The 25,696-nt window shown below is 39.6% G+C and overlaps 1 protein-coding gene across 1 annotated transcript in view; it reads left to right on the top strand.

Moving 5' to 3' along the window:
• The window catches only part of ARMC3 (armadillo repeat containing 3), a 926,167-nt gene that overhangs the window by 435,923 nt on the left and 464,548 nt on the right, over positions 1-25,696 (top strand). Inside the window, exon 8 of the mRNA XM_044064561.1 lies at positions 6,945-7,128. Within this exon, the coding sequence (XP_043920496.1) occupies positions 6,945-7,128 (184 nt within the window). The remainder of the gene's footprint in view (positions 1-6,944; positions 7,129-25,696) is intronic.

Here is a 25,696-nt window from a genome sequence, read left to right as displayed (position 1 = left end):
AACAAACAAAATTCCAGATGGTCATGGTTCAGTCTGTTGTACCATTTCTAGGGAAAGATGATTGGATGTTCTCTATAGATATCCAGGATGCATATTAGCACATCAAAATGAACAGGAGATTTCTCCACTTTTGGCTGGGAGCCAGTCATTACCAGTTCAGTGACCTGTCCTTTGGTCTCACTATAGCCCCCAGGGTGTTTATCAAATGCATGGCAGTAGTAGCAGTTCACTTGAGACTGCTCGGATTCTGGGAGTTTCTGTATTTAGACAACTGGCTCAATTACCACTCCCACCAGGCATCTACTAGAACAAACAAGATATTACATTCTCCAGACCTGTGCCAACCTGGGTATTATCGTAAATTATGAAAAATCACATCTGACTCCAACTTAGACTATGGAGTTCATAGGAGCAGTACTAAATACCAATACTTGCATAGTCTGCCTACCTTATCTGAGATTGCAAAAGATCAAAAACTGCACCAGAGACCAAAAAAACACTTTGGTGGAAAAAAATTATCAGAAGCAAGAGGGCAGCCGCATGACTAGTTCTGCAAGCCCTAGGTTTGATGGCAGTGGCCATCATGTTAGTCCCACTGATGATATATCACATGAAAGTTTTACAGTGGCTTCTAGAATACCAATGGTCCGTTCTGTATCAACCAGTGTCAGACCAGATTTTGATTACCAACCGTCGTCAGAAAGACCTAGCTTGGTGGATTCAATTAGAAGAAATTCTTCTGGCCCTTCCCTTTTTCCTATATCAGCCCCAAGTCATAGTGACCACAGATGCCTCCCAGATTGGGGGGGGGGGCTTTATGTGGGCAAGACAATCCAAGGCACTTTGTCCCCCATGGAGGCCAGCTTGTATATCAGTTTTTGGAATCTGAGGGCAGTGCTTTTAGGATTGCAGACCTTTCAAACTAATCTCCCTCTAGGAACAATTGCAGTTCAAACAGACAATATGTCGGTAGTTTGGTACATCAACAAACTGGGAGGAACCAAGTTGTGACCCCCTTTGTCGAGAAGCACTCAGGGTCTGGCATTGGGCAATCTCTTCCAACTGCTTTCTGATAGTAGTGCATATTCCAGGGAGATACAATGTGATATCAGACAAAAAGAGCAGATGCATTCTTCTGCCTCATGAGTGGTCTCTCAATCCCAGAGTGGCAAAAAATATCTTTCATCGCTGGGGCCACCCTTGTTGCAACCTTTTTGCATCACCCCTTAACACCAAGTGCAGCAGCTACTTTGGCCTCGTCTCCCTTCGGGGGGAGTCCCTGAGAGACACTCTCCTGCATGATTAGCCCTCTGGTCTCTTGTATGCCTTTCCACTTCCCATTAATTCCTCAATTTCTAAAGAAAGCAATCAAGTTGAAGAGCAAGGTAATCATCATTGCACCCTTCTGGCCTAGACAGATTTGGTTCACTTTTCTGTGACCTTATCTGATTCAACAACTGTGGACTCTGGACCCAGATCTGGATCTCCTATCCCATCCAGAGGGATTAGTTCAGCCAAACTTTTAAAACCTCAAGCTTATGGCTTGGTTTCTCCAGTTCCATTGATTGCCAGGCATAATAAACTTTCTTCCTCAGTTTGCAGGATTCTTTTTGCCTTCCACAAGCCTTCCACCAAAAGGCTCTATAATAGTAAATAGAAAAGATTTTCCTTCTGGGCTCGTGATAATCACATTGATCCCTTCTCTGCTCCTATTGATAAACTCTTAGAATTTTTAGCTTTGCTGTTTAAACCAGGGGCCTGTTCCTCTACCATCAGAGTTCAACTTGCGGCTATCTCAAATCTTCATAATGGTTTTTAAGAATGTTCCTTAATTTCTCATAGTCTTTGCAAAGTATTTTTGAAAGGAACCTTGATGTTAAAACCCTCATATATGAATCCATTTACACCACGGGATTTAAACTTAGTGTTACAGATAAATAGTTCATTCCCCCTTTGAGCCTGCGGCCAACTGAGACTTGAAATTCTTGTCTTGGAAAACTACACTTCTGGTAGTGATAACTTGTGCTAGATGGATTTCTGAAATTCAAGCTTTATCTTGCAAACCACCTTATTTGATATTTCACAAAAACAGGGTTTCACTGAGAATGAACCCTTCCTTTTTGCCAAAGTTGGTATCAGAAAAGAATATCAGTCAGGCAGTCAGTCTACCAGTATTTTTTTCCAATTTCTCAAATAAAGGAGAGTACTGTTTGCATTTGCTAGGCATTCATAGACAATTACAAGTTAATCTTCATAGAATAAAAGACATAAGGAAGACTGACCAGCTGTGTGTTTCCTTTTCAAGTACTAAAATGGGAAAGCCAGTTACCAAAATCACTTTATATAGATGGCTAAAAGATTGTATTTCTTTTATATATAACAAAAGGAAAGTTGAATTACTTGGGCCTGTTAAGGCACATTCTACTAGAGCAGTCGCTACTACAGCAGTGTTTCAATCTAATGGTTCCATGGACGAGATTTGTAAGCAGCAACATGAGCTACTGCACATACCTTCATTACTCATTACAAATTGGATTTGGTCTCTAGACAAAGAGCATCATTTGGTTCTATGGTGCTCAGGAATATCCTTCCATGAGTCCTCCCAAAATCTAAGCTAGCTGGGGACTCTGTCCCACAGGTCAAGGATTAAATGAAGATGGACAACATCAGATAAAGAAGTTAACGTACTTACCATAATGTTTCATCTGTGTTGTCCATATTCATTTATCCTTGACTGTCCCCCCTCCATCTCCCTTCCTTTTGGACTTCTTGGTGGAATGATTTATGGTCCTAGTTATACATTTTTTCACCCATGATACCATATACGGTCTCCATGAAGGTATTAGGGTTATATTTTCTGTCCTTTTCTATCTGCAAACTCAATTTGAAGTAAATCGGAGAGGAGCATTTTGAGTAGTATTTAAGCTTGAGAGTTTTTGGTTCTTGCAGGCTGCAGTAATGGCCGAATCAGGTCAAGGATACATGAAGATAGACAACACAGATGGACATTATGGTAAGTACATATTTCTTTTTTTATGTTTTTCTCATTACAATGTTTTTTCACTCCTTTGTTTTATAGTGTTAAATGATAATTTTTTATTTAAAATATCTGTAATTTATTTTTAATAGATTGCGATTGTGGAGCTTTTTTCTCTGGGCTCCAATGAAAATGGACACTTTTTGGCTCAGTCGGATTTTGCCAGTAAATAAATGACAAATAAAAATTGAGTGCTTCCTTTATCAGCAGGTACATAGCTTCTTGGAACCACACATTGTACTTAGCAGTCTGGAGTCACATCTTGGAAACCAATGGGCAAAAAGAGATGGAACTTTTATCTTTTGTCTCTAAATTTCATGTTTAGATGTGAAATCAGAAGGAATTATGAGAAGATGTACAGAACTCCCCTCAGCCATGATAGAAAGAATGCATCTTCCATAATCATGCATGCCAACTATTTCATCTCAGTTTGACATTGTTGAGGGCAGGACTGTGGCACAGCACCAACTTATCAATTTGTTCCTTAAAGGGGTTTGGTATTTTTGTCCTTATTTGAAGTACCTGTTTCTTACTGGGAACTTGAATTTAATGACTGTCAGGCTTACCTTGCCCCTGCTCAAGCTTTCTGATTCAGTGGCTCCAAAATTAATATTTTGGAAGATGCTTTCCTTTATAGCCATGACAACTGCTTGCATGAACTCAGGATTTTTAGGCCATTAAGTGGAGGGAACCATATCTAATCATTCATAAGGTCTTCTTATCCTTTAAGACACATTTTCTTTCCTAAAGCAGCATCAAATTTGCCCTTAATACAGTGTATTAATCTTCTCATTTACTTTCTAGGGTACATACCAGGGAAGAAACAGACTGTCCTACCCTGGCCATGCACAGCTACCTCAGCTTCTTTATGAAGCATATATATTAATTCCATAAGACAGATGATGCTGTTCACCACCTTTGCTTCAGGGAAAGAGAAATGACATCTGATTAATAATCTTTCTATGTGGATTGCTATCTGTCTTATCTTTTGCCATGATGTGTTGAATGAACCTTCCATTAGAAAAAGCTTCTGTTGAAAGCTAGGGGTATGGTGGCTTCAACAGCTTTCTTTAAAAATGCCTCCATTGGAGACTTCTATGCCTTGGGCACTTGATTTTGGTTAACACTTTCAGTAATACTTAATGAAAATGTCAGCTAACAGTTTCATTAAGCATTATTGTTTGGACCACAGCTCCAGGAGATGGTCTGTTTTGGTGCCGTAGTGCTTCAGGACTCAGCCTACCAAGCCCTTGCATTTTTTTGCCACTCTCTAGCTTCTCTCCCTCAGGAGTTTAATAATTCTTGGGATTCTTCCCAGTCATAGGTCCAACAAAGAGCACACCTGATATCAGATACTACACATATGTACTCATCATATCAGGTGATCTCTCTGTGACAGTGACCTCATTGTTAGGCCCTAAATATCCTCCCAGAAGCCCTCTGTGTCTCAGTGGTACCTTCATACATTGGCCAGTGTTGATGTTTTCTATAATTTTGGGAAGAATGTATTTGTATATCCTTGCACTGTGCAGGTTTCCTTCACTGCATTCTACTCCCTGGTTTAAAAACCTCCTCAATGATAGACACTTCGAGTTAAAATAGGATCCTTGCAATCAGAATTTGCACGTATTACCAAAGGTGTACCACAAGGATTAATTCCTGCCAGCCTCCTCTTCTCATATTCATTAACAAAATTTCTTGTGACCGCCCCCATCTTCCACTTTTCCTCTATGCTGATGACATAGTCATTTATCTATCAGGTAACTCTAACACCAACATTTAGTATCAACTCCAGTTGGTTTTACATGAGCTCTACCAATGACTTATAAACCATAAACTACGCCTCAACCCCACCAGGACCAAAACTATGCTTTTTGGAACTCCACAGAAAATTCCTCCAGCACCTGTCTCTTTAACTATCTTTGATTTTGACAAGGATTCCATAGAGACAACCTCCACCTTCAAATACCTGAGTATGGCTTGATCAGTCACTAAGCTTCCTTTTCCACATAGACAAAGTGAGGCAGAAAATAAAACTCCCCTCCTGTTCTGGGACAAAAAGATCTCCCCTTTTCTATGCCAACCAGCCAAAGCAGCCATTGACAAAGGAGTTCTCCTTTCTCAACTTGAATATGGGCTTTTTGCTTCTGCCTCCAAGAAAAATATTGCCACATTCCAGACTCTCTCTAACAGCATCTGCTGATTCATTAAAACTCTCCTCTCTGTATCACCCTGGAAAAAATCCAAATGGCTACTTATAAAACAAATCTAACCTACTTTTAGGATCCTAGGTCTACAAACTATTCCGGCACCACACATTTACTCCCCTTGCAGTTAGACTTCATGAAAAACCTCCACAAGTAACCCAAGATACTACTCGCAAGCCACACCAACTCAAATTACCCCTAGAACCAAACTCCACAGCACTTCACATACTTTCTCCTTTCAGGCACCTACTCTTTTCCAAACTCTCCCCTTTGGCATAAAGGAAATCAACACTTATTCTAAATTCAGAATGTAAAAAAACACTTTTTTTTATCCAAGCCAAGTGCTCCTGCTTCATCAGAGGACATGTCACCTAATCTATCTCCTTTCCAAGTCTCTTCTTCTAGCTCAAGATTTACTGAAGAGTGACCTACTTTAAGAACTAGTGTGTGTGTGTGTGTGTGTGTGTGTGTGTGTGTGTGTGTGTATCTATATATATATATATATATATATATATATATATATATATATATAAAAAACATACACACACACATATATATGTTGTACACTGCACTGTGCTTGTTCACTAGAATGTATAAATACATTTGCTATGTAATTGGTGTGAAATACTCTGTTATTGCTCACATTTCTATATTTTTTGTTTGTGAAATGTTTTGTATTTCACCTTGGCTGAGTATGAAATTGGTCAATATTAATAAGTGCACAGGACGTGGGGGGGGGGGGCACAGATTGGTGGGACCAAGGCCTAGGTATACTTTCCAAGTGTCGTATGTGATGTCATGACATGCACCAGCACAGAGAACACATGCCTTCATTCTTTGGAGCTTCGTAAAAATAAAAATAAAATTCATTGGAGTTTCTTCAAAGAAAAATATCTAAATTAAAGGAAACATATGATAAACTCACTAAGGGGAGCACTCTCAAAGAAAAGCTGATGTGGCGAGTACTGGCACATATTTTTTATTTATGATTAGTATCTCACACAATTGTACTTTCACAAAGAAGATAGTTTAGAGTTTTTATTTTTATTTATCTAACATTTGTTAACCGGGAAAGTCCAACTTGGAACAAAGCCAATTTTCAGCAGAGGCCCCGGGGAAGTGCCCCAGATGCATGTCTTTGTAATGATGGAAGAAACTGGAGCGCCCGGAGGAAGCCCACATGAAAAGGGAGGACATGAAGACTCCACACAGAAGGTACTCCAGCCAAGAATCGAACCAGAGAACCTCTTGCTGTGAGGTGACAACGCTACCGCTGCACCACTGCGCCAGCCATTTTAATTTAATTTGTATAAGACAGTAACATCTAGCAGTATTAATGTATTTTTGGTACAGATTATTGTTCCTGGAAAACACAGTTTTGTATTAAACTGGAATAGATTGAAGTTGATGAAAAAAATTTGGAAGATGATGAGAATGTAAATATAGTTCAGAGTGATGTTCATGGTCTTCTTTTAGAGGATTTTATAAATCATTACTTAAGTATTTTATATTATTTGATTAGTAAAATAGTCAATTATTTTGAAAAACCCATTAAGATTATATTGTAAAGCTGATTTGTAACTCTGTGTGCATGTTTGTAAGAGGAAGAGGCAGAGAATGTGTGCATGTAAATATCAATGTATGTACACTGTTTATATGCAGTTTAAATAATTTTAAATAATATTATTTTGTCATTAAAGGAGTTTGGTGACTTACATGTTGATGCTCTTTTGGTGGTTGCAAATTGCCTAGAAGACAATGATGCTGTGCAAGTGATCCAGCAAACAGGTGGACTTCAGAAAATATTAACATTCGCAGAAACATCCACTCTTCATGAAGTACAGAAAAATGCAGCTACAGCAATTGCAAAATCTGCTTCTCATGGTAAGTAAGATAACTAAACTACTGTTTGCATAAAACAATAAGATGTGCCTCTGTATTTACTGCAAAGTTAATTACTACCCCTTCTTCCTTGATGAAGGTCTTTATATCAATAAATCATAATGTTTGGATTTAATCACCTTTTCTGCCCTACTTTCCACCTATGCTTTTCTTTAGTAATCATTTTTAACCATTTTGAGAGACTGAAACTGTTAGCAAATATTCTACATTTTGCCCATTTGTTGCACATTGTAAGAGCAATGTTCCATATTTTGGTGATGGAAGACTGAGAGTTATGCTGGTCCCTCAGTTTGCATCAGGGGTAATACAGCTGTGTACTGGTTAATGCTAGCATTTTTCTGCCCTATTCTGACAAAGTTTCATCAACATTTCAAATAAGAAGTTGATGTTTCTTCAGAAGATCATCAAAAGATCTACCTGACATCTTTGTCCCTGAAATCTGTGAAAATATATGCTTTTTCTAGGCAAATCACACTTGAATATTTCAGCTTTCAGTATTTGTTTTGCTTAAGGCTGGATCATAATATTGAAAGCTGTGAAAGAACTGTCATACAGTTAAATAGGCTATAGGGGGCACTTAAAAATCTGAGTTCCTATGTAACAGACATGTGCTTCAAATGTGGAGAAAAACGAATTAAAGAAAACAAAACACCCTCCGAAGCATATGTAGTCAGAAAAGTTTGAAAAAAATGAAGGAGCTGTGTCAGAGGAATGATGAAAGTACTAAGAAAAGGAGGGAGACAACACTCATAGATTCTAGTAAAAGGAACTCATCTTCAGGTTCCATTGAGAAGGTTACCTTATCAAGGCAGGGACCTAGAGCTAGCCTCTAGGGTACAAAAACCCTCCATAAATTCTGCTACATGAAATGTTTAAGATAATGCAAGCATATATTTTTGATACTTACATGAGAGAAGTATCATATGGTGACAAAGGTGAAAGAAATTTTAGTGCCAAAGTGTACATTTGTGGATGAACTTACAGCAGAATCATCACTAGAGGTTTCCACCATGATTCAGCCTTGCACCAGTACCATTGTACTCTTGATGTCATTTTTGATTATACACTGTTTGCTATGGACTTATTTGAATGTATGTTTAGAATCATCTGAGCAGCAAATGGGACCCACATTGGTCACTTCACAGGACCAAAATATGTTTTCCTTTATAATTTGAAATTGTAGACCTTCACTGGTAGCAGGGGAAATCCCAGGGAAAGAAAATGGAATATGAAAGGATAGCCTTTTTTATTCTTTCACTGGGTAAATAAACACCAGTCTTTACATGAATCAGGTAACTTTCTTCTGTATGTAGAAAATGAATATGAGAAGACATTTATTATTTATTATTTATTTATTTACTTATTTATTTACGTTTGTTTACCGGGAAAGTCTGACTGGGTTAGTAGCCCGTTTTCAGCAGAGGCCCTGGGAGAAAAACTCAAAAATTACAAATATATTCTTTGATTAACAAGCATAAGTACATTAAACAGAACAATTCAAGGTGTTAGAAACATTCCGATTACTTAGAGTACAAATTAGACAGTCTTGTGGACCACATATGTTGTTAAACAAATAATATTATTATACTTGAAATGATATGCAACCTAATAACTGATTTTCATCTTAATAAATTAATAACATTGCACTGTGTTAGTTGCCAGCATTATCTTTTTATCTTATTTCCTTTCATGATATTTAATCTTCAGTTCAGTTTTATAGTGATAGAGGGGATACTCTATCTAAATCTGGGAAAAGGAGAGAAAGGCTGAAGGAGGAGTTTATTAGACAGGGTTTAGACAAGGACAAAGCCAGTGAGAATTTAGGGGAGATTACATCAACAGAATCCAGTGGTTCCCATGTGAGGATATTACATTTAATTAAACTATTAATAATATTTGATAAATATTTAATCAGATTATAACTGAATTACGTTTTCCAAAGAGATACTTTATTGAAATGTTTGCTACCAGATTCTAGCAATAGGATACCTCCACTGTTTAATGTCTTTGAAGGATTATTAAAAGCTAACTGTTTACATCCAGGTACTCAGGCTGCAGCACATTAAGACTGCATATTAAGCTAATAAGTACTCAAAGCAGATGACACATCTTTACTAGGCTCTGTATACTAATTCTGGGACACTTAATTTTTAGTCCCAGAATAACAAAAACAAAACAATGAAACTGAAGAAGAGCAGCAATTGTCAACAACTGCTGTTCTCTTTTTTGCACTAACTCAGGGATCACTATACTTCTGAGAAAAGAGAATATTCTGAGATACAACAGTCATAGACTTAATGTCCCCATTTTCACATATTCACTCTCACTATTCTGAGACTCACACTTGAGAGTCTTAGAATTTCTTTTAACTGTGATCTGAAAAATGACCCAGTAAGATAACCAGAAAATACCAAAAGAAAAATCCATGATATCCCTCAAAGTCTCAGAGAACCCATTATGCAACCTACATTTACTCATTCAAACCAAATGCTTTCTTAGTTGCCACACTTGAACAGATCCCCAGGGCCTTACTGCTTTATTTCTAACATTTCTCACTATATTTCCACCTTAGCAATTATAACTATGGTTTTCAGCCTACTTATGTCTTCACTTGTAGATTTATACATATGTTCATTAATATTATGATATGCTACCAAAAACTTCTGGAAACAGTTATGATATGATATAATATAATATTATAATATTATAAGTTATGATACGTTTTTTACACACAAACCTGATGAAATTTTTATTTGGTACGAAAGCGATCTTTGTTAAAAGTGTTTCAGTTTATAAGTTACTAATATTTATTCTGATGTTTAGTGGTAGATCTTTTTGTTAGTTAATTAGTCATTTCGTTAGTGAGTTGGTTTCTTAATTAATAAAGTCTAGACTAGTAGGTTAGCGGGTGGCCGCAGTGGTGCAGCAGTTAGCATTGCCACCTCACAGCAAGAGGTTCTCCGGTTCAATCCTCGGCTAGGGTGCCTTCTGTGTGGAGTCTGCATGTCCTCCCTGTGGTCGCTTGGGTTTCCTCCAGGTGCTCCGGTTTCCTCCCACATCCCAAAGACATGCTGTAGGTAGATTGGACACTCTAAATTAGCCCTAGGTGTGAGTACGTGTGTGTGCCTTCTGTGGAAGGTTGAGCGCTGGGCTGGCAACTCGACACTGTAAAATTCCACTGCCAATCATGAGCGGACAGGTGATCCGCTGTGGCAACCCCTAACTTGGAAAAGCCGAAAGAAGAAGAAGACTAGTAGGTTAGCCTTAATAAGCCTTTCTTATATATTTTAATTTGTCTCTAGCTTTTAAGTTTCAGTTCTAAGGTAGCACAGTCTCAGTTTACACTATGGTGTTAAGGGGAAGGGGGACTTGGTTAAAGGAATGAATTTAATGATTTTATTACTCTTTAACCACCCTCTGTAACCACTCCCTTGCTCCAAATAACCTGATTATATATAAATTAATGAATGTCTTTAACACTTTTCATTATACTCAACTAGGATTGCTTGTTTGTGTGTTTCAATAAAGGATATTCCATTTTTAACTCAGCTGTGGACTACCTGCTATTTTATTATTTTGTAGTACTTATTGTAAAGTATGGATTTTATTAGGAACTTAGTGCATAACATATTTCAACAAGTGAACTTCATACCCTCCACACTGTGAAGTTTCTGCTTGGTTTGTTTTTAAAACCAGAAAATACCTGCTTATTGCTACACTGCCCTTAAAATAGAAGTTAAGTTGAGGAATAGATCTGAAAAAAAAGGTATACACTTCCAGTATACTTTCAATTAGGACTATGAACTATATTGCCCATATGGTCCTCTGCTTGAGAACAGCGTTAGTGCAAATACAGGAAACTCTTCATAGCATACCAGGCTTAAAAAAAAACAAAAAAGATGAACTCTACCAGTTGACTAAAACAACAGATAAGATAGGAATGTATACTCTGAAATGTAATTATGATTCAGTAGATAACATGTTTAGGTCAGATGTGGGAGGGATAGCAATTAGCTTATATGCCTGGGTTTGAAAATTTCCATGAGGATACTGGATGCTTCAGTACCAAGATACTTTCTATTTGACTTGCCAGCTCTAACACTGAAAAAAAAAAGAAAAGCAAAATTATTAAGTTTTTCAGGATAGCGGTTATCATCTAGTTCTATAATTTCAGAGAAACTACTCTTCACCTGCAAAGGACACTTCTATGAAGTCAACACCTATTCATCCTTGTCTTCACTAGCACAAGAAGAGTGATTATAGGTCTCTTCCAGAATTATTAGTTGACAAAGATAACATAAAACGCAGAAAGCTTTACAATCTAATCCCCCCCCCCCCTTTCCACCCTTTAAATCCATTGGAAGAAAATTGCTAACACATTCACTTTAGTAGGTATAACATTTTATATTACATAGACTCTGCTGCCTCATTCACAGTTAAGGAAAGGAAAAGACAGCGTGTACCTTTTTCTATTTTTGTTAGGTTTATAGTCACAGAAATGAGTATTGGGGCATTTTTGTATTTATTAAACACAGGCTTTTTGAAGGATAATGAAAATATTTTTTTATAGGTTGGAGAATGACAGAAATAAAACTCAGTCCTGGGTTATGCATTTTCTTCAGAACTACTGGATGGATTATAAAAACCTTCATATTGACCAGAAAACATGAAGAAAAGTTTGCAGTCTTCATTTCCACTGTCAAAATTGTCTGAATGGTTCTATAGACAGCAATGCAGAATACTGCATTTCCAATGCACACATACTGCAGTAACATCCAAGTTAAAGAAATAAAATACTTGCTGAACTGTCTCAGCAGACTGTTTTGTTTTCTGGCACAATAGTGGAAGCTAGATCCACTGATACATTAGCAATTAAAATTACATTATAGTCTCAGGGATATGGCTGCATGACCATACATTTTATAGACCAATTTTGCATATTTTAGTCAACATTTATCATGATAGATTATGAAACATGGATGCCTTCTCATGACTGGAGACTCAGGTTAAGTTGTGCACCTCTCTTTCTTTGCCATAGGTGTAGATGTTTCCTCTCAGGTTGAAGCAGTTTCAAAGCAAACAAAATTCTTAAAGCATTAACTTATATTGCATATTCATGCTCTCCAACAGTTTATGTAGTTATCCAACAAACCTTCAAGAACTCTTTTTCTGCATAACGCCTTGCAAATTCAGCAAGGAATAAATTTCTGCTTTTATTTCATGTGTCTGATTCTCACACTTTAAAGGAGTACCAAATCTTCTTATGGACTTGTTAAGGAGTATTTCAGTGGCATCAACCTCCTATCACAGTGCATGAAAGTCACAGATCAACATCAGGGACCTACACTGGTTTGTCACCTGAACCAGCTTTCATCCATGTTTATAGTGAAATGATGTCAACCTTGTAGATATGATTATAAATTAAAATATGTATATTTTTGGCTGCATGAACTCTACTTTTGTATAATACCTTGTAGTCTTTCTACATGGCATTTCATGTATCCCTGTCCCAGGTTTCTGAAGATATGATTTTAGTCATTTATAGTGAAGCTTCCTAATAAAGTATCAAACAATCTTTGGAATCAGCAAACATACAGCAAACAAGTTTTATCTATAAACAGCTGTGATGCAGAAATTCTCAAGAGCAAGGATGGCTACACCATCTTATTCATAGGGTATACTCATAGGCTCATAGGTTGGTACTGGGCTATCTGCCCGAAGGCATATATTAGCCCAGCCACGTTGTGCGGTATTCACCTCCCCTTTAGTAGTTCCCTAGACCCTTGTACTAGCAGCTAGTATCCTTGGCCCCTATCTAGTAGTGCTGTTGGTGTGATCCCCGGTGTGAACTTTCTGTTACCCATCCACTCATCAAGGTTCCTCTTGAATAGTGATAGTGAAGGGCTCTGTCTTATGTAGACCGGGACCCTGTTCCATAGTAAGGGAAGTCTCTGTGAAGGGAATCTATCCCTCCAGTATGTTCTATTCATTATTGTGTTGAGGTTTATATCCCTAGAGCTTGTACCTCGAGTAGATTTGGTGTTGCTAAGATGGAGCATGTTCAACAATTCTGGGTTGGACATGGCTCTGTACGTTAGACAGAGATCGCCTCTGAGAAGGCGGTATGCAACAGAGAACAGTTTTAGCTTTTTCAATCATGCTGCATAGGGCAACTGTTTGAGGCCAGTAATCCTCTTGGTTAGGTACCTCTGTGGTCTCTCCAGGTGCTGGAGATGTCTAGCCAGGTACATTCCAATTGGTGCATTGTACTCAATAATGGGTCTGATGAGGGAAGAGTAGAGAGGCACCATTACATCCTTGGATCTTGATGCAAACCCTTTCGTGATCAGATGGGTCCCATAGAAGGATTTTCTAACCACTTTGGCAACATGGTTATCAAAGGAAAGCTGACTATCTACTTGGGTCCCTAGATCCCTTATTTCTTCTTCAGATTTCAGGGGATTACCTCCTATGTTGTAGTTTGCGGGTACTCTGTTTTTTCCAAAGGGGATTACTATGCATTTTTTGCATTTAGTTTGAGACCATGGCTTTGACACCATGCATCAGTCTCATTTAGGCCCTTCTGGAAGATCTCCATGTCAGCCAGATACTCTATTATAGCACCCAGTTTGCAGTCGTCCGCAAACTTAGTCAGCCACAGCCCTTCCATGCTTGCCTGTACTTCTGAGAAGTATATGCCAAACAGGAGGGGCCCCAGGACAGAGCCCTGAGGCACACTGCTCATTACTGGTCTGGATTCAGTCATAGATCCCGCTACTCTTACTTTATGGGATCTGTCTGAGATCCAGTTTGCGATCCATCTTGAGACATAAGGGTTTATGCCCAGACTGGTGAGCTTATCAATAATACCTGAATGGGGAATGGTGTCAAATGCTTTAGCAAGGTCAAGGTAAGCTGTGTGTACCTCCTTTCCCTTATCTATAGCCTGAGTAACTGTCTCAAAGAAATCCACCAGGTTCAGGAGGCATGATCTGCCCTTGACGAAGCCGAACTGTATGGGGTCCAGCGACTGGAGGTTCCCAATCTCTCCATTTATGAGTTCCATAATGATTTGCTCCATAGCCTTACAGATCAGACTAGTCAGGCTTATTGGTCGGTAGTTCCCAGGGTCAGTTGTGGCCCCACCCTTGTGTAGCGGGACCACCGTTGCTGTGCGCCATTCTGTGGGCACATATCCTGTGGAGAGGCTGAGACTGAACAGGGTATTAAGATGCGGGGTTAATTCCTTTTGGAGCTCACGTATGACACAGCCCGGGACACCATCTGGTCCCATGAAGGCAGGGTTTTTAGCTTTAGATAGAGCCTTGTTAACCAACGTATCAGTAATAATTGGACTTACACAATCCCCTGGCTATACTACCTTAATCATTCATACAAGTCCAGGCTGCCATGTACTTCCATCAATCTGCAATGCATTTCTACACTGGAAGAAGAAAGAAATCACATCTCTCCATCCAGAGGCCCAACCATTTCTACATTGGGACACGAAAGAAATCACATCTCTCCATCCAGAGGACCTAACATTATTTCAAAAGATATATATATATATATATATATATATATATATATATATATATATATATGGGTCTCCTTCTGTTTGTCGAAAACACAGTTTATTAAGAAACAGAAGGTCGAACCCACTTAAGCAAAAGTGCACTACATCGGAAGTGCACTTTCGCAAAAGACGATTCGCCAAAGCACATTACAGTGGGGATAAGGAAATATATCCTTTTCCCCACTGTAGTGCAGTCTCAGAGTTAGTATATTTAAGTAGGAGGGTTGTGGGGGTTCTGAGGGGCTTGCCCCCCTGCTAAACAGTGTTTAAAGTAGTTTTTTTTTCCTGATTCGGTGAATTGTCTTTCGTGAAAGTGCACTTTCGATGTAGTGCACGTTCTCCGAAGTGGGGTTTTACTTTTCTTTTTTGAGATTTTGTAATTTTGATAAAGAAAAGTAGACCCATATATATATATATATATATATATATATATATAGATATATACACACACACACACACTTATATATATATATATATATATATATATATATATATATATATATATATATATATATACACACACACACGTGTGTGTGTGTGTGTGTGTGTGTGTGTGTGTGTGTGTGTGTGTGTGTGTGTGTCTATATGTATGTATATAGACCAGATGGTATAATGGTTAAGGTCTTCGCTTCCCATGCAGAAAATACAAGGTTCGATCTTGACCTCTGACCAATGTCTGTTTCGAGTTTCCATGTTCTCCCTGTGGGGTTCCTCCCACCTTTGAATAACATGCTGAGTGTTTCTATCTCAAACTCAACAAAAGAATGGAGCTGTGGGCAGCAGTAAAGACTCTACATGGTGCCATATAGAAGGAAGAGTTGTGTAGACCAACCACTTTGGTATGAAGTATCCTCGAGATAGAAGAACACAGATTACAGACTGCTTGTTGTGGAAGGGCTAGCCACTTGACTGTGTAAAATATGGCTCGATTAATGTCACCAAATGGGCATATGTATTTGCCATTGATAACTGAGATGAGGACCCGGCCAACTCCAACCTGTGCCAGGGACCCATGTTTATGGTGGGGGGGTGTATGTGCCCCTATTGGCCAGTGTGTGCCTGTCATAAAGTCCAGCAGTACTGGGTCAATAAGCTACTGGATGGCCAGTGTCCAGTTGCCCAGCTTGGATTACCTGAGATAACTCTGTTGAGGGAAAGCTGGACATATAACCTATTAACCTGCCAAACATGAACTAAGAATTGCTACAGTCAACGTAGGTTCACTGACAGACAGAGCTTGAGAGTGAATGACATGATGGCACAGAGGAGGCTGGACATCCTATGTATCCAAGAAAAAAGATGGAAGGGCATTGTTGCAAAGACACACGGCTTGGTATCCAGAGTGTACTGCTCAGGAGGACAGACTAGAAATGGTGTGGAAATTGTGGTTCAGGAGAGGCTTTAAAAGACAGTGAGGGATTCACACAGGAATTTGGGGCGGCAGATTTCCAAGCATCGACTGGTTGTCTTGAGAAATTTAAACTGCGACACAAGATCTCCCATAAAGTCTTGTGTGGTGAATCCAATGAAGTTCCAGTAGAGGTTGTGGAAGAGTTCATCAAAAAGTTCCCAGATTTCACCAGAGGCTTCAGAGATGACAACGTTTTTACACAGATGAGTAGGGAGTCTTTTTCAAGGCGATGCCTGACAGGAGCCTCGTCATGAAGGGTGACAAATGTAGGAGCGGAAAACTTTCCAAAGAAGGTTTCACAGTTCTGCTTTGCACTACAACCAGAAAGAAACTAAAGCCCTTGATGATTGGTACATCGGCAAAGCCATGCACATTCAAGAACTTGAAGCCAAGAGACCTCTCCATCACTTGGAGATCAAACAAATGCGCATGGATGACTGGTGCCCAATTTGAAGAATGGGTAAGGGGTATTAATCAAGAAATGAAGAAGAAGAAATGGTCTATTCTACTGACAGTAGACAATTGTCCTGGCCACCTGCAAGTGAATCATCTCACAAACGTATCACTGAAATTTCTGCCTCCAAACACAACCTCAAAAATCCAACCTCTTGACCACGGCATTATCAAAACATTTAAAATGCACTACCGAGCCCAGCTGCTGCAGTGGGTCATTAATAAAACACAAACCTGTGGTCTGCCTGTGGAAGCAACTTCATCCGCTGCATCAGTTAATATTCCAGATACTGTCCTCTGGATCAGTCCTGCTAGGAATAAAGTTCAGCCAGAAATGATACAGAAGTGTTTCAAGAAAGTTGGATTTGGCACAACCCAAGAGCACAATGTTTTGTCACCCATCAGACAGTCCATCTCCCATGGCAGAATTCGAAGGAGTAGATTTTGAACATTTTGTTGCAATGGATGATAAGGCGGCAACCTGTAATGAACCTGAGCCAGAAGTGATTTTCCAAGCAATATTGACAAAAGTACAGACCAGCGTAAAAGTGCATGAAGCAGGTGATGAAGTGGAAGAAGCAAGTGAGGATGACACAGAAATTGCAGAGACTCCAAAAGAAGATGATGTCAGGCATTTGATAATGCAGTTGAAGTCATTTGCTGAAGAAAAATGCCCAGGTATGCTGAGTGGTGTAGCCAGTTTTGAGAGTTCTTTCTCCACTTACCTTTGTAATAGGAATAAGAAACAGACCAAGACTGACCCTTTTTTCAGAAAGCATGATTAAACCATGAGAAAACAGTAAATGTATAAATTTTGTATGATACTGTATGTATGATTTTACTGTGTTTTGATTAAGGACAGGTGTAAGAGGAGACACATTGATTCCCCCTAGGAATAACTGATGGAGGTCGCTAAGTTCAATGAGGGGGGAAGGTTCCCTGAGATCCCCCCATTGAAGACGTTTCACATTCAGAGAGATTTTGTAACTGCTGAAACAGAAAGTATGTGTGTGTGTGTGGGGGTCCACTGAATCACCTCCTCAGCAGAAGTCAGTGTTCTTCAAGGCTTTCAGAGCTCACTCGTCTTCTTTCTGGGTGGTTCCTCAGACAGACAAAATGGTGGACCTAATCTCCATGCAGGCATAGAAGGTGCTGGACATTGCTGAGCCCATCCCTCATAAGCCAGACAAGTTTCCTGTATCACCCAAGGACTGTCACCATTGGAACAAAGGGCCTGCCTGCAGGTTCTGTGGTGGTGACAGCAACTACCAAGAAAGAACTGCTGGAAGGGAGTCCCACTGTCCATCCACCTAACAGGGAGTCTTGTGGTTTGGACAGATTTTGGAAGCGAGTCTGCACTTGGAGACCTTTATGGTTAGGGAGCTGAATTACTTGGCACATGTCACTTGTGTTCAGTGAGATTTGACCAAGGAACTTCCCAAATTTCTCTTGTGGTCCTTATCTACAGAGCAACAGAAATCCATTGTCTCACAGTTGGCTACCCTCCAGTCTTTATCCAGCATCTCTATGCACCTTATTTCCAATTCCATGGAATACACTTCTACAGCAGGAGACACCAGCATCTTCATTAGGAGACATGCCTGGAAACAGATTTGTGATTTTGCAGAGCATTTTAAGATGTCTTTTGCAAATGCCCCTTATGATTGTTCGACACCCTTTGGTTTGAAAGAGAGAGAAACACTTTCCAGAAGTGAAGAAGATGGTAAGACTCTTTCTGGCATAGGGATAAAAATTTCTACACTTCAAAGAATCTTTTCAAGGAATCAAAAAGGTGGAAAGAGACTTTGGTTCTACAAGTCACAAAAGTTTGTACCTCATACTTCTGGAGAGAGAGAGACACCTGTGGCAGAGGGGAGAACTCTATTAGTGGATGTGACCCCCTGGGCAGAGGTGGTCCACAGAATTAGGTCTTCAGGGGTCCATACTCTGAGAGGTCCTTCCAGCGCTCCTGAATGTTTGGCCAATTGCTGCTCTCTGGAGGCAGTCAAGAGGTGCTTATCCCCACTCCTGGCAACATGGATGTCCATCACTCAAGATATATGGGTGCAGAAGATTATAACCAGAGGCAATCTCATTCCCATTCTTTCTTCCCCAGTACCCACAAAAAATTATCAATATGCCATCCTCTCAAAGAGAAGCAGATGCTGTAGAAATAAGGAAGCTTCTAAACAATCAAGTCATCCAAGAGGTCCCACCAGACCAGAGAGGATCCACTATTTACTCAAGATTCTTTTTAGTGACAAAGAAAAACAGAGGCCTAAGACCAATTCTGGACTTTAGCTGCCTAAACAAGTTTGTACGGCTAACAAAATTCCAGATGGTCATGGTTCAGTCTATTTTGGCTTTCTACGGGAAAATGACTGGATGTGCTTGATCGATCTCAAGAACATGCACTACTACATAAAGATTGCAAGACAATCCAGGAGGTTCTTTCACTTCAGGCTGGGAGCCAATCATTTCCAATTCAGAGCCCTGTCCTTTGGTATTTCCAAAGCCCCCAAAGTGTTCACCATGTGTATTACAGTGGTTGCAGGTCACATCAGACTGCAAGGATTCCAGATGTTCCCTTATCTGAACAACTGGCTCATCACCACCTCATCCAGGGATCTACTTGTTCAGGCCATGGATTTCTTGCTCCATCTTTGCTGAAGTTTGGGGTCACAATGAACAAAGCAAAGTCCAAACTCCAGACAATTCAGTCCTTAGAATTCATCAGGGCTTTCCTGGACATGAAACTTTAGATTGTAAAGCTTCCTCAGACCAGGATTTCAAGTCTTCACAAGCTAGCTTTGGCTTTACTATCCTGTCAGTAGTCATCAGCAAAACTGATACTATATCTCTTAGGCACTATAGCAGTGACGATTACCCTAGTCCCTCTGGCTAGGTACCACATGCGTGTTCTACAGTGGACCTTAGCAATTCAGTGCTCTATCAGACAATATCCTATATCTTTCCAACTATCTTTAATGAAGATCTGCAGATCTCACATCCAGTGGTGGTTGGAGTTACTGGCTGTATTTTAAGGATGTCCTTTTTGCTTCCTTCCCCCTGAGCCACAGTGACAATGAATGCTTCTCACTTGGAATGAGAGAGGCATTTCTTAGGAAAGACATCCAAGTTACATGGTCTGTAAGAGAGGCCAGCCTTTACATCAACATCTTAGAGATGGGAGTATTCCTCCTAGGATATATGCAGTCCAGGGCTCTCTCCCCCTGGGTGTGATATCTGTTCAGACAGACAACATGTCAGTGATTTGGCACATCATCAAATAGGGAGGAACCCATTTGTATTGCATGTGATGAGAGGCCATGAGGATTTGTCAATGGATGATGTTTTCCCATCACTTTTTGATAGCAACACGCATTTCATGGAAGTACAATTTTTTAGTGGACAGATTGAGCAGGTCTAGCCTTCCTCATGAGTTGCCCCTCAATACAGTAGTAGCAGAGTGTATATTCAGCCATTGGGGCCAAGATTGCTGTAACATCTTTGTATCTCCCAACCCCAAATGCAGCACATTTTTGAACTGATCCCCAGGTGGGGGAGTCACTGAGGGATTCACTAGTCCACATTTGGCCGTGTGGACTCATTTATTGTCTTCCCTCCTACCATTTTAATACCTAATTTTCTTCAGAAAAACTTGGCAAGGAAGATCATAGCTCACTATGGCCTCAACAAGTGTGGTTTCCCTTCCTCTGCCTCATTTGATACACCCTCCCTGGGTGCTGGGCTCCTTCTGTCTCACTCGTTGGGTTTGCCTCACGTTGATATTCAGTCTCTCAAGTGGAGTGCATTGTTTCTCCATTTCCAATAATAGTCATGCAGACCAGGTTTTCATCACCAGTAGTTCAGATATTGACCTCTTCTCAGAAAACTGTACTAGAATGATTTACAAAAGTAGTTGGAAAAGATTCTCAACCTGGGCTTCCAATAATAACTTAAATCCTTTGTCAGCCACTCTTCCAGCCATTTTAAAGTTTCTAGTATCACTTTTTAAAAATGGAGCCAGTTACGTCACTATTAAATTACTATTGTCTGCTGTTTCCTCTTTCCATATTGGAAAAGATCACCCCCTTAATGTATCCCTCAGACTGTCTAAAGCTTTCCTCAGAAGAACTTTTCTCCTTCACCCTCTGCTCAGAGACCTGGTTCCCTTGAATATTATTGTTTTACTATTGGCTTTGATGAGTCCTCCTTTTGAGCATGTAGCCAAAGTTGATTTTAAGTTTTTGTCACAGAAATTTTCTGGTTTTAGTGGCCATCACCTAGGGCCGGCACCACCATTAAGGCGAATTAGACATTCTCCTAGGGTGCAGATCATGAGGAGGTGCAGCCGGGTGGCTCATAATACCTCTCTAATTTAGTTAAATGTAGTGAGTATTCATGGAACTCAGAGCAGCTTGCATGCGTGCTTGAGTTCCGCTTTAATTTCAGTTAAAAAAAGTTACTTATTTGTAAAACAAGGGGCTCACTGATACGTTTTTCCTAGGGTGCAAAATAACCTAGCACCAGCACTGCCATCACCTCTGCCTGCAAGATTTCTTAACTCCACGCATTATCTTCTGAACCTCCCTTCATGATCTTTCACAAAGACAGAGCATATTTGAGAGCTAATCCATCCTTCCTCCCTAAGGTAGTTTCTGAATTATCAATCAACCAATCAATCATCTTTCTAGTGTTCTTTCCAAAATTTTCAAACAAGAGTAAGTGGACATTACTTTTGTTGGCTATCACCTCCAACTGTGTTTCTGTTTGCATCCAACCAAGACAATCAGAATGACTGACCAGTTATTTGTCTCTTATTCTTTTGTCTTTTTGGAAAAAGGAGTGTCTAAAGTAACTGTTTCCCACTGGCTTTTGGAATGCATCTGTCGTGTGCAAAGAAGAGGCTTGGCGTTGTTGTCTAAATCTCTAAAGGCCCATTCGACTAGATCTGTGGTGTTTTTGACAGCCTTCTTTTTCAGAGTATGCCTTGATGACATATGTGCTCCGGCTACTTGGTCCAAGGTCCATATTTCATTTCATACTACAAACTGGAGATGGAATCAAGATTAACAGCCTCCTTTAGTTTGGCTGTGCTCTGGAATAGCCTTCCATGAGACCTCCCAGGGGTTACAGTAACTGGAGACTATGTCCCTTCCATAGAGGAATGGACAGAAGAGACAATATCAGCTAAAGAAGTTATTCATTTAACATAACAACAGACCTTTGTTGCCTGCTTCTGTCCTTCCTCAACTTCTTGCCCTCCTTCCCCATCCTTGTTTTTTGCCCTGGATCACTGTATTGACTCCTGGAGTAATCTGGCAGATCTAACCATAGTTATCATAGGGCTTTATTTCAAACCTACAATAGCAGCTGTTTTTTTCCCTATACATTGTTACATACCTGTTTCTTTAAATCTACTGGTATTCTTGGTGTTACGTTTCCATACTGTGGTATTACAGGTAAACTCAATCTGAAGTAACTTGCTCATCACGAAAAAGGCAAAAATGCAAGGATCACAAAACTAAACTCCACTGAAGTAAAACAAAAGTACAAACTAAAAAAACAGCATGGTGTTCTTGTAGGCAGAAAAACCAAAGTGCACGAAAGGTAAAAAACAGGTTTAATGGTAAGTGCTTTCACTGTTAACAACAGCTTCATCAGACATCTCCATCAGCGATAACTATACATTTATATTCAAATTGACCAATCAACATCAAAAAACAATCAACAAATTAAAACAAAAAATTTCATTCTTAAAGTGCCAGCACTTAAAACAACCATCTATACACACAAAAACTTAGATACGGAAACAATAAAAATGCGTATCAACCATAATAACTATATATATATATATATATATATATATATATATATATATATATATATATATATATATATATGTGTGTGTGTGTGTGTGCGTGTGTGTATGTATATATATATATATATATATATATATATATATATATATATATATATATATATATATATATATATATATATATATATATATATATATATATATATGGGTCTACTGTATATGTTCGAAAATACACTTCGAACTCACACAGTAGACCCTGGGTTACACAAATGTGCACTTAATCAAAAGTGCACTTTTGCGAAACCTGCTTCAGTGAACAGGTTACTACTGACTTTAGTGCAGTAGTTACAGACCTTACGTTTAGGGCGCGGGTCATGGTAAGGGGATAGCTAGTAGGGCTATTCCCTTACCATGACCCGTGCCCTAACCCTAAGGTCTGTGACTACCGCATCACAGTGGAGGACAAGCTATCCTCCACTGTGGTGCTGTAGTCACGGACCTTAGGGTTAGGGTGCGGGTCATGGTAAGGGGATAGCCCTACTAGCTATCCCCTTACCAAGACCCGCGCCCTAACCCTATGGTCCGTAACTGCTGCACCACAATGGAGGACATAGCATGTTTTCCTGCCGTCCTCCACTGTGGTGTGATCCGTTCATTGAAGCTGAGTTTGCGAAAGTGCACTTTCGAATAAGTGCACTTTCGCATAACTGAGCGGTCTACTGCTCTTTTTCGAATATGTGGTATTCAATGAAAAGCAGTAGACCCATATATACATATATATATATATATATATATATATATATATATATGTATGTATACATTCCAAAAACTTCAATGTTTCAAGGGTTTCTGTTTCAAAAAAAGGTTTTTGTGAAACCATATCATTGATACCAGGGGGGTGATCTGCCCTAAAGAGCAGAATCCATTTCTGTTCTTGGGCTTCTGCCTTATTCTTAATGTCACCTCTCCTTATATTCTCAGCTATAATCTCAAAATACAAAAAAAATTAAACTGATGTTGATCATTATTAGACCCCGCATGCTTAGCCAGCACATTTGTTTCTTTATTGTTCCTGATACCCCTTAAATGTTCAAGCACCCGTTCTTTAAAAGAACGATTAGTCTTCCCAATATAGTACGCACCACAACACGTACAAAAGGCATAGTATAGTATGTTCTTAGTGGTGCAGTCAGCATAAAACGAAAAGTCTACATCACATTTCTATGTAGGATGTTGAAAACTACTGTCAACATGCACATATTTACTCATGCTGCATTTCCTACAAGGAAACTTCCCTTTCCTTTGGGAGGCTATCATATGTGGGGTCTCATCTTTCCTGTAACAAAGCTGCCTTTTAATAGATAAATTATTTTTAAAAGCAAAACTCGGTCTTTTAGTAACAATCTCCCTTAAATCATCGTTCACATATAATATATTCCAATTTCTTTTCACAATGTCACAAAACAAGTTAACGTCATTAAAATATGTTAAGGGAAATCTAACCCTTGTACCATTAGTGTTTTCTTCCCCCTTTTTTTAATTTCTCCAAGTCTTTTGGGCTTCTAATATCATGATGGGAATGGACCCCATTCCTAAGTCAAAGTACAATTAAAGTTAGTATTGTTTCAGTCTTTGATGTCAGACAGAAGTGCTCTTCACAGCACCCACAATGTGCCTAGTAGTGACTCCTGCAATTCGTATTGAGTTACATGTATTGATAACATATCTAAATACAATTGTAGATTCTTTTTTTATAAGACCCTTGCTCCTACTATTACTGGAAATATCTAAGTTTCTTTCTTCCACATTGCTCTTGTTTCTGCCTACACATCCTGATATTTTATGACTTTGTGTGGCTCTGTACACAATACACTGTAGGCACTGGGTGTGGTGATTTCAATTATGAATGCTACTTTTGTCTTCTTTTCATGGGCCACTGTATCCAGTTTTTTAGCATCTATCTTTGGAACTGTTGGTAATGGATGATCCCATGTGATGTAGACTTCATCCTTTTCTATGATGCTTTGTAGATCATGTTTCCAGTGTTTTTCAGCCACTTCAGTACCATAATATTTGCACAATCCCCAGTGCAATAGTCTTGCCACATTAGTATGCCTTTCAGTATACAGTCCTTCTGCCATTAGTATGTTGTAATCAGCAACGAGGTGTGCAACTGTTTCCAATTCTGTTTTACAAAACCTACATCTGTTTCTCCCACATGTTCAATGGACTTTGTAAACCAGCGTGTACGTAGGTCACTTTCTTGTGCCACCAATATTAACCTTTCATCTCTTGGTTTGAATTCACCTGTCCTTAACCATTCTTGCGTTCGTTCCTGATCAACATGAGATTCTTAGGTTCATAGGTTCATACTAGGCTATCTGCCCTAGGGCATTTATAAGCCTAGCCAGAGTGTGTTTGGCTTTCGCCACCCATTTTAAATTAATTTTGCTATGCCTTTTTTTGAGGTTAGTATACTGTGCCTCTGTCTAACAGTGACACAGAAGTGATAGCCGGGGTAAACCTACGATCTCCCATCCACTCATCAAGATTCCTCTTGAAGAGAGTCAATGTGGGACTCTACCTGGACTGGGATTTTATTCCAGAGTGAAGGGAGCCTCTGGGTTATGAATCTGTCCCTCCAGCATGCCCTATTTATTTCAGTGCTCAGGTTCAAGTCTCTTGAGCGCGTAGCTCGATGGGATTTGGATTTTCTAAGGTGCAGCATGTCCATTAATTCCGGGTTGGACATGGCTTTATACGTCAGGCACAGATTGCCTCTGAGCAGGCGGTATGCCACTGAGTAGAGCTGGAGTTTCTTTAACCGGGCAGCATATGGCATCTGTTTGAGCCCTTTGATCCTCTTGGTGAGGTACTTTTGGGGACTTTCCAGTTGCTGCAGGTGTCTGGTAAGGTACATCCCAAAAGGGGCATTGTACTCAATTATGGGCCTGATGAGGGATGAGTAAAGAGGCACAATGACCTCCCCTGATCTAGATGTGAATCCCTTCATGATTATGTGGGCTATATAAAATGTGTTTCTAACCACTTTGGCCACGTGGTTGTCAAATGAGAGATTGCTATCAACTTGGGTCCTCAGGTCCCTAATGACTTCTTCTGTACTTAATGGATTACCACCTATGTGGTAATTTGTGGGCACTTTGTTTTTGCCAAAGGGGATGACTATACACTTTTTGGCGTTTAGCTTGAGGCCATGGCTCTGGCACCAGTTGTCTGTTTCTATGAGGCCCTTTTGGAGGATGCTTCTGTCGGCTGGAGAGTTGAT

This window comes from Protopterus annectens, chromosome 3.part0 (assembly GCF_019279795.1).
Source record: "Protopterus annectens isolate FY-2018-M chromosome 3.part0, PAN1.0, whole genome shotgun sequence".
Lineage (NCBI taxonomy): Eukaryota > Metazoa > Chordata > Ceratodontiformes > Protopteridae > Protopterus > Protopterus annectens.
This window is presented reverse-complemented; position numbering and strand designations above follow the sequence as displayed.